Source organism: Cydia amplana, chromosome 1, assembly GCF_948474715.1.
Source record: "Cydia amplana chromosome 1, ilCydAmpl1.1, whole genome shotgun sequence".
Lineage (NCBI taxonomy): Eukaryota > Metazoa > Arthropoda > Insecta > Lepidoptera > Tortricidae > Cydia > Cydia amplana.
This window is the reverse complement of record NC_086069.1, coordinates 12,491,641-12,501,817: the sequence shown is the minus strand read 5'-3', so window position 1 is coordinate 12,501,817 and position 10,177 is coordinate 12,491,641. Positions and strand designations below refer to the sequence as shown.

General features: G+C 39.4%; 1 protein-coding gene across 1 annotated transcript; it reads right to left on the bottom strand.

Moving 5' to 3' along the window:
• Positions 1 to 1,156: 1,156 nt before the first annotated feature.
• LOC134653573 (uncharacterized) lies at positions 1,157 to 6,869 on the bottom strand. Its single transcript, XM_063508966.1, has 4 exons — positions 6,176 to 6,869; positions 5,566 to 5,642; positions 5,350 to 5,488; positions 1,157 to 1,326 (listed from the first exon to the last, which is right to left on the bottom strand). The coding sequence occupies exons 1-4, from the start codon at positions 6,867 to 6,869 to the stop codon at positions 1,157 to 1,159; spliced, it is 1,080 nt and encodes a 359-aa protein (XP_063365036.1).
• Positions 6,870 to 10,177: the final 3,308 nt, after the last annotated feature.

The window sequence follows — 10,177 nt, the reverse complement described above, 5'->3', positions numbered from 1 at the left end:
GATATTATTGTTGATCGTGCACCGGAGGTAGCACGCAGTCGGATGGCCGAGTGTGATATTTCATAAGATTTTGAGAATTAATTATAATTATTTAATGTAAGTTAGGTTTAACTAATGGCATTCAGTGGGTAGTGATTGAAAATATGATCAGTGTTTACCCGAATATTTGTTAATTAATCTGTCGGTACTCGCGAAAATGACCCTTCTCTCCTACCCGCCAATTCTAATGATAGAAAAGTATAAATATAACGTACCATGGGGTGGAAGACTCATTCTCGCTTGGCGCTGGAACGAGTAACACTAAATTTAGCACGAAGGTTACTGCTTGTGAACTTAAGATTGTTTAAGAGTGTACGTAGAAGTAAGTAGTTGGAGTAAATTAAAAGTAAATGATTGTACCAAGGACTTTGATTCATCACATATAGAATTTATCCGTCTAATCATTAATTAACAAGTTTTTTTAAGGCACACGTAATTACGACCCCTTAATTAATTTTTTTTAATGTTTATCAAGCGGCAATGGATACGAGCTTTTTAAAGTAAATGTCAACAAGCGTTGATAGTTACTTTAAAAAATATCCCGTAACTTGTGTGGTGTACATTGCGGGCCGAATTATTTTGTATGGTTAAAATTTTCATTGTATTTTTTAAGCAAAATCTATCTCAATATACTTCTAAGGTCTTATGCTAACCACCGTTTAAATATTCGCCCGTATTGGATTTACACACTGTATATGAAAAATTAAAAGTAGGTACCTAGCTATAAAAAACACGATTTTTTTAAATGCTTTAATCGATCTGTCGCCTAGCGGGCTCAGCTAGCAGCAGCTCAGCCCATGTATAAAATTGAAATTTACACAGTGTTCGTATGATATAAACTCGGACCTTTCGCCATTGGCATTTGGCATCTAGGTATGTACCTCGTCAGAAAATGCCTTTATTTCCATCCCTCGGCAACAATGTACCTACTATGTATTTCTACTTGTCACTGCGGCATTGCTTAATGACAACGCACAACGCGTACAATTAAACAAATCTCTTAAATACCGAATACAAACACTTTGAAGTGAGCTACGTGTGCTACGACTAATTATACGCGTGCTTAGTTTTTTTATGGAATTCTAAAAACTGGTGTGACGCTCATTGGGCTGTTGGGCTAAAGAACGTGATGCACTTGTAAAATGACAAAGGTGTACGTGAACGCAAGACTGATGAAGGATATCGGCAGCGAACTATCGACCGGTATGATACCCCAGATGCGAAACTGAAACGGCCGCAGCTTCAAGTAGCTAATGCCGTTTGATATGGCGACCCGTAGATTGTGATCTGAAAATGATTATTATTTAAAATTACTTATTATTACCCAATATCATCGGCGAAACGAAATCCCACAGACTTCGCTGGTTCGGTCACCTATTGAGAATGGGAGAGGACCGGGCTGCCAAGAGGGCGTACCTGGGAAGACCGACTGGTGGCCGCCCGGTAGGTCGGCCCAGATACCGCTGGGGAGACAGTGTGGAAGCGGATCTGCGTCAGCTTCAAGCCGAAAATTGGCAGGAAACGGCGCAGGATCGGGAAAAGTGGTGTGCTCTCGTTTCGGAGGCCAAGATCCTCTTTGGGTCGCTGAGCCGTAATAGTTAGTTAGTTTAAAATTACTATAATAACCAACTTAAGCACTTAGTGTAAGGCCTGAGTGGACGCTCGAGGCGGAGCGTTCGGCGGGGCGTGCAGCGTGGCTGTGGGCTCACGCCTGATGTGAGCAGCGTGCACTAAGGCCGCTCCTATAGGGCCCGGCCACATGTCAGCGGTGCGGCGCCGCCGCCGCCGCGCGGCGCGGCACCGCAGAAATCTGCGGCACCGCAAACCGCTCTGCGGCGACGCCCGCCGCAACGCAAAATTTTGCGGTGCCGCGCTGCGGCGCCGCAAAGCGGTGCGCGGCGCCGCGCGCGGTGCCGCAAAGCGGTGAGTTTCGCCGCGCGCGGTGCCGCCGAGCGGCGTGCGGCGCCGCAGATTTCTGCGGTGCCGCGCCGGTATTTTCTTTTGAAATGATTTGCATCTTCATTCATTATACGAACATTATACTTTATTTCTGCGCCTTCTTAATAGCGCTGGCAGTACACCGAGAAATTCAGTAAAATGCTGCAAATGATGTTAAAGGTATGAAAATCGGTACGATTGATATTTAGGACATTTGAAACAATTTGACCCGAAGCACCATTAAATAAAAAAAAAACGAGATGAGTTATCTTTTTTTTTGTATGGAATTTTAAAAAAACTGTTTTGAAACCTATCGTGTGTGGTATTAAACGAAAGGGCTTTCTGAGCCGATTCCAAAAATATCATATCATTACATTTCAGTCGTTTTTTTTTATTATAATAAAAATAATTTTCAAAACATACCAAGTTTGGGCTTCTCCAGATACAATACCGTTCAATATTTTTTTGTAAAATATACCTCAAATTATACCTAATATCCTCATATCTAACCCTAAGAAAGCAATTTTGAAAATAATTACATGAAGTATTTTTTTTTAATTTTTCAATTTTACAAAGTGTGATCTATGAATCTCTCAATTAAATATTTAAATAGAAAACATAGTTTTTCCAGAAAGTCGCTTATATCTCGGAATCTATAAGTCGTAGTAAAAATTATCTATGTAAGAATTAACTGAAAAAACTCACCTTTAACCCCCCCCCCTTTCCCCGAGTTCTCCACCCCCCACTCATGAGAACTTTTTCTTACTTAAAGCTTAGATATTACCATAGGGACATGTAAACCAAGTTTCAATACTCTTATTTTACCCGAATGACATTATGAGTAATTTGGCAGGGGTATTATTACACTTTGTAAAATTGAAATAGTATTTTATGCAACCGTTGTTTAAGAGGGGTCAAAAAAGGCGAGTGGCGTGAGTAACAATTTGAGGCGAAGCCGAAAATTGTTATAAAGACGCCACGAGTATTTTTTGACTCAGTTAAACAACGTTCCATACAATACTTTTTCTACGACCAAGCACTTACTTTGAAAAAAATTGTAAATTTAACAAATATTTTTCATTCAACAAAAATAATACTTTAAACAAGTGGAATCATATAGGACATATATGTAGGTAAACAAACCAAAAGTATACAGCTAAGATACGCGACCCGGCCACCGCGCCCCGCGCCCCACGGCCGTATGGTCAGCGACACCTTCTAGCTAGTAACTCATGAGGCCCTGGTGCTTGCTCTTAGTTAAATTACAATTTTGGATAGTTTTTTTTTCTCGATTTTGGCCACAGTAGCCTATGGAGACTAACAAGCAACCCTAAGCGGTGTTCGTAGTCTATGGATCTTGCTATATTACGGGTGTCACATGCGCGTTCTGACTTCTGAAGGAATTTTATTGTTTCTACTATAGAACCTAATGAATATTTTGTAAATTGGCAGCAATGCACTTAGTACTCATCTGTCAGAGATGACAATTAAAATTAGGTTGGCAACAATGTATTTCGTACAATATTTTTTAAGTGGTGATTACACGAAGTATCGTAAAAGTACCAAAAAGATACTGCGTGTATGCACAAATACTTTTTTGGGGAATAGACTAAAGACTTGTCTTGACAACTATAACATAGGGGTTTAAAGGTGTGTGTACGACCTTTTAAATGACAAATAAAGGTACGGGAGTAGAAAAAATGAAAACAAATATACTAAATGTAAATATTTTCAAAATTGCTTTATTAGAATTAGATATTTATTTATTTATTTAATCTTTATTGCACAAATGAAAATACAAACGTACAAAAGGCGGACTTAATGCTAAAATGCATTCTCTACCAGTCAACCTTCGGGCAAATCAAATAACTTGTAGGCGGTGCAATATCATGTTATAATTACAAAACAAAGTAGGTACCTACTTTTACACAACTATAGGTGAACCAGGATCTATTGAGGGTGCGCCATGTTGCGGAATTTCACTGGAACTAATTTTTTCATACTACACTGAATTGTCATCCTATACATGAGAATAACAGCGCCCTCTTGACAATTATCATATATTACTGGTCAGGCTATAAACAAATACAATGAATATAAAGGTTTGAGGTATATTTAACAAAAAAAATTAACGGTATTGTATCTGGAGAAACACAAACTTGGTATGTTTTGAAAAATATTTTTATTATAATTTTAAAAAAATGACTCAAATGTAATGATTGATATATTTTTGGAATCAGCTCAGAAAGCCCTTTCGTTTAATACTACACACGATAGGTTACTAAACATTTTTTTTTTTAATTTCATACAAAAAAAGATGACGTCAACTCCTCTGGTTTTTTTTTATTTGTTGGTGCTTCGGGTCAAATTGTTTCAAATGTCCTAAAGATCAATCGTACCGATTTTCATACCTTTAACACCATTTGCAGCGTTTTGTGGCGAACCGCTATCGCTATAACAACAGCAAGAGCAGAACACATGGATCCCCATGTCTGATTAAACAACTGTTAGTCGAATTTTATTCTTTACTATGCAGCGTGGCATCGCACGCGGCGCCGCACGCCGCTTGGCGGCACCGCGCGCGGCGAAACTCACCGCTTTGCGGCACCGCGCGCGGCGAAACTCACCGCTTTGCGGCACCGCGCGCGGCGCCGCGCACCGCTTTGCGGCGCCGCAGCGCGGCACCGCAAAATTTTGCGTTGCGGCGGGCGTCGCCGCAGAGCGGTTTGCGGTGCCGCAGATTTCTGCGGTGCCGCGCCGCGCGGCGGCGGCGGCGCCGCACCGCTGACATGTGGCCGGGCCCATACGTGCGCATTTGTTTAACATGCACGCCGCACGCCCCGCCCCGCTGCACGCCCAACAAGAGCGTCCACTCAGGCCTTACACTTAAGAGGGGAGGGAGGAGAGAACGCAAAATTTTAGTTTTTTTTTATATACATGGAAATCGCTCCACCGACAAGGGTCTAACGGCGCGATTCGGGAAATGAATTAGACATTCACTAGATATGAAATAGTAACGATATGTGACGTTCCACGGCAAAAGGTACCCTATGGCGGTTGGCGCTTACGCTATTAACGCCGCTCCAATATTATTGCGGCCATAAGGTACCTTTTGCCGTGGAACGTCACATATCGTTACTATTTCATATCTAGTGAATGTCTAATTCATTTCCCGAATCGCGCCGTAACTCTTAAATATATGATAGTCTGTGCGGAAAGAGAAGAGTCGTGGAATGTATGGGGCCCGATACATTCCACGACTCTTCTCTTTCCTAACAGAATCTAATGATGGGGTTGGTCCTACGGTTAATCTATTTATCTCGCAAAATATATGGCTAAGGGTTTAAAAAACATCCTGTGTAACTAACCTACCTTTACATTTGGAATGCTCCATTGTCAAAATCCATGAAAGATTATCAACTTCCATGTGTATCAGTTCCATGAACACGGCTGGAAAGAAAACTAGCATCGCTGAGTATATTGACTCACATACAAATGCACTCGAAGGAGCCTGAAACATTAGAGTATTGATGTTAAAAGTGGAAAGCTTTGCGGTTAATAATACGTAAAAGAGAGAAAAAACCATACCCATACAGCGATATCCCAATCAATTAATAAAGTCGCATTAAGGTCCAAGAGACTGTCTATGAAGCGCATCACCAGAGCTATCATGTACTAAAATACACGAAAATATAGGTACTAATTTAGTTCACGAATGACACAGATAGCGGAAAGTAAATGGATAGTAAGTAAATGGACTTATGGAGTTAACATGGTTACCAGTACAGTTTGACACTTGGTTAATTGGTTTAACAGCTTAACTTCGGATTAGTGGGATGGTGCAAGGTTTGATGTATGATGATAATTAATTAATTATCCGTGATAAAAAAAACTCCTGTCCTTGCCTGGTTCTCAAACGAATTAAAGTACAGAATGTCTCTTATGCTAATATTTCTTTAAAAGAAGACTAAGCTTAAGAATTATAGGTATAGATCTATACGGCGTTATTCATAAACGTATGCTAAGTTAATCAGCTGATGATCGTTGTTTGGGTCTCTCTATGGCATAACGACAGATAGGGACAAACGACGATCATCAACTGATTAAGTTAGCAGCCGTTTATGAATAACGCCAATACTGTCTACAGTAGGTATATATATTTGTATGTATGTATACCTATTATATTAAATACAAATACTCGTATATGTTATGGAGCAAATTACCGTTACTTGTATTTTATCCAGAAGTTGAACACTGTCGAGAAGCTGTTTATATGCTAATAATCCTTTTTTTACTTCAGTTGTCATGTTTGTGTAATCATGAATTGGCTGAATAAAGATATTCTTAAAATGAGTTCCAAGTTTAATCATTCTTTCATACAAAACGTCGAATATAATAAATCGAATAATGTGACTGAAATCGATGGTGGTATGAATGTAGGCGTGAAGAGAATAAATCACAGGGCGAATAAAAAGGTTGTCCAAAAAGAGGAGGCCAATACAAATTCTTACAAGAGCGATTAAAAAGAAGACTACATATAGCCGAAAGCTTGCTAAGTTCAAACAACCGAGCCCTAAGATTCGATCTGCATGTTTGATGGAACTCAGGTATTTCTTAAAACAGTCGTCTTCTATTATGAGAGTTATCCAAATACTGATAAAATACTCGAAAAACAACCATTGTATATTATATTCCATCACGTTTGATGAATAATAGAAAATCAATGGACATACTATGGACAAAACAATGCAATATATTCTTTCAATAGTCAAGTATAACTTGCTACATCTGAAGCTGTAATGATGGCCAAAAATGGCACGAATAAATAGAATAAAATTCAGAGTCAAATAATTCTGCAGAAAATTTAGAATTAGATCGAAGGTATAACCCATACTAAAACCAGGCATATTATATATTTTAAAAGCTTAGTAAAATGCTGATATTGCGTGTATGTGACGAAGTAGTTTTTTTTTTTCACTGAAAAGTATGGCTGCACAGCACAGTAGTGTTAAAGTATCGCGTACCACTGATAGAATAATAGGTATTCGGTGTACAATTGCGCAGTATTCAGTATATAAAAATGATAACGAATTACTTGAATGATTAGGTATCATTGAAGTATATTCTAGGTTCGTGTAATAACTGCTGCACTGCGGTGTTCACTTGCAGTCTCTATGGCAACGTCAATGAGTAGCGACCACGTAGCTGATTACAAGATAGGTAACTGGGTATATAGTTGCATTGACACATTTTTGTAATAGATTTTCTATTAATAGGTATCGATAGTTTTAATCTAAAACTTGGTATACGCACAAAAAACACATGCTATTGTACATATATGTGACGGAGGCACGGGCGACGGCGATGGGCGTAGTACCTCAATGTATTACTTCACAGCTAAATTAGTATGCTACTAGTGCATGAAATAAGCATTCGGACTTGTTAACCATACTAGCGCCTACTATAGTTCAGTACTAAATGATAAAAAGAACTAATTGCTATTCGAATGCAAACTGATTTGTTGTGAAATAAAAGATCACATGAAACGTTCAAATCTTTATTCAAGTTAAGCTAGGCCGGCTCCAACCCTACACCTCTGACCTGAGAAGATTTAGCCCAATATGGGACCGGCAACAAACTCAGCGGGACACATCTTTTCAAAACAACACATTCTTTCTTTATTTCACAAAAGTAAGCTTCTAATGACACATAAGAAATCAAAATAACACTTGGAATAAAACACTTAGCTAAATGGATAAAGAACGTTGGATTCTATAAGCTTTCAGAATAATCCTTCAGGTATAAGCCTTCAGGAACGTGGCGAGTTAGGCACTAGGTATGGCTAACGTCCGATCTCTAGCGCGGTCCGATCAAGTCTGCCGGCGGAGCCTCATCACTCCCGCCTCGAAGTCAAGCTGGCAAACCTGCTCGACCGGTCTACCAACATAACGACAAAACTGCCACCTTGTACCAACTTCACCCAAGTTAAACAACTTGACGTTCCAAAGCCTTCTACCTGTCATCATAGTTCAACAATACGCCAATAGACGGCGTTACTATCTACGTTATGAATTTCGTTACAACTTCAGTGATACGTAGCCAAACATTGCTAATCGATTGTATACAGGCGTCTAAAACTATGAACTGTAACGCCGCAATACGTCCCTCTGGAGTCACGCCCCGACACGGCCATCCTGCGGTTCACACGTCCCCGTGTGAGCGAGCCGTATCTGAAAAGGAAAATAAATTTGCAACAGTAATTGCTGTAAAGCTCGGCCAACCTGACCATGTGAATTATAATAAAGAGCTGACCATGTCACAAGGTATTGTCTTTATTTTATGACAGAAATGTACAAAAAGTATTCGCATGAAGATAACTGACAACAGATAGTTCATTAACCTTACACATGATACACAATTTCAAGTCTATTTTCTCTCAAACTCTTTGCTTAACTGACCAATATTCCTGGACAATCCTCCAGGGTGACCGAACCTCATGGACAACCCCGGAAGACGACCGACATTACTGGACAATCCTGGGGTAACCGACAGCCACCTTGTCTTAACCAGGTAACTCCGAGGATAACCCCAGGACGACCGACTTTCCTGGACAATCCTCAAGAACGACCGAAATCCATGGACAGTTCCTGAGGATGACCGATATTCCTGGTCAATTCTCAAGGGCGACCGAAATCCATGGACAGCCCCTAAGAAAGACCAACACACATGAACAATCCTCAAGGACGACCGAACCTCCTGGTCAGCCCCTGAGGACAACAACAACTACAGAAACTCGCTCAAGAGTTCTTAAACAGAAGTAAAACATCTCAAAATAATCCCAACGAAATGGGAACTGCTCACCAGATTAATAAAGTATGATGCACGCGTCCAAGACAAAGGAAGTCCAACCCAAGCACGACGGCTGATGCTTTCCGCCTTGCAGTTGCCGTTCGTTGCTGCAGCAGATGGCGAGATGCACGATGTGGTTTATCGTAGCTGGCTGATACTGAAATTATCATTTGCACGGTATCAGTTCCCTTGTGTACCTAAGTAGGTTAAACTTCAAGGATTGCGAGTGTGCTCTAGAAGCAGAAACTAAAACATGGATACAGGACTTTTAATTCTTTTATCTCAGATTAAAATTTAAACTTCAATGAGTGTGTTTTATTTTATTCCACGAACAAACACGTGCTCCAATAACTTGTAAAACGGCTTTAAAAAAAAAACGAATATGAAAAGCGACAGCTAATTAGTTACGTTAGACTGTTATGTTTAGCAATTACACTCAAAAAATAAAAAAATAACAACACTAATAAACAATTGGAACGAAACCTGTCCTTTTATTTCCCAATCTCCAGCACAACAGATACCGCACAGCTGCTTCTGTGTTACAGGCGTGATGGCGTCTGTAAATTGTCTCGGCTCAGGCTGCTGCACACTGTAACATTAATTTTCATATGCGTAGCTCATGTTTTCAAAGTATACACGGTTCGTGATCTATCACGGCATTACGGGCAATAATTTGTCGCAATTTATTGATTACTAAACGATAAAAAGGATGTCATAATCTTAGAAACATCTTTTATCGGTGCAATTGTATTTTCATGAAAAAAAAGATTTTTTGAGGGTAGATGCACAAGTGAGCGATGAAATAATATTACGTCGCGACAGCCAATATTTGATTTTAATTAACAATATGGATTTCACATCAAAATAACTTAAGATCACTTAGATTTAAATGGATTTTAAAAAATTAATTGTATTTTCATGAAAAATCTATTATTGAGGGTAGATTCACAAGTGAGCGATGAAATAATATCACGTCGTGATAGCTAATACTTTGTTTTAATTAACAGTATGGATTTCAAATCAAAATAACTCAAGATCGCTTCGATTTAAATGGATTACAAAAATTAATTATAAAGAAACGTGGCGATACCAGAGATGACGTCACGTCACGACCACTCTGTTCGACAGCCCCATTCATAATTCACAATAATTCACACCAAATAACATAATGAATTGCACTCACATCTAAATGAAGGTTAGACACGTGAGCTTATTACCACGTGTCCAGATTAAGGCATGTGGGTCACCGAATACAAACCGGAAATACACCTGCGCTCCCAAGCAATAAATGAGGATCGGAATATTATATGAACAAAGACGTGTTCCAAAAATTAATAAAACTCTTTAAAAA

Excerpts from the sequence above, each read along its gene's own strand:
- LOC134653573 (XM_063508966.1), bottom strand. The coding sequence starts at position 6,869 with ATGGGTTATACCTTCGATCTAATTCTAAATTTTCTGCAGAATTATTTG. Across the intron at positions 5,643-6,175 it reads TTGCTCCATAACATATACGA|CTCTGGTGATGCGCTTCATA; the intron begins GTATTTGTATTT and ends AGTACATGATAG. Across the intron at positions 1,327-5,349 it reads GGAGCATTCCAAATGTAAAG|ATCACAATCTACGGGTCGCC; the intron begins GTAGGTTAGTTA and ends AATCATTTTCAG.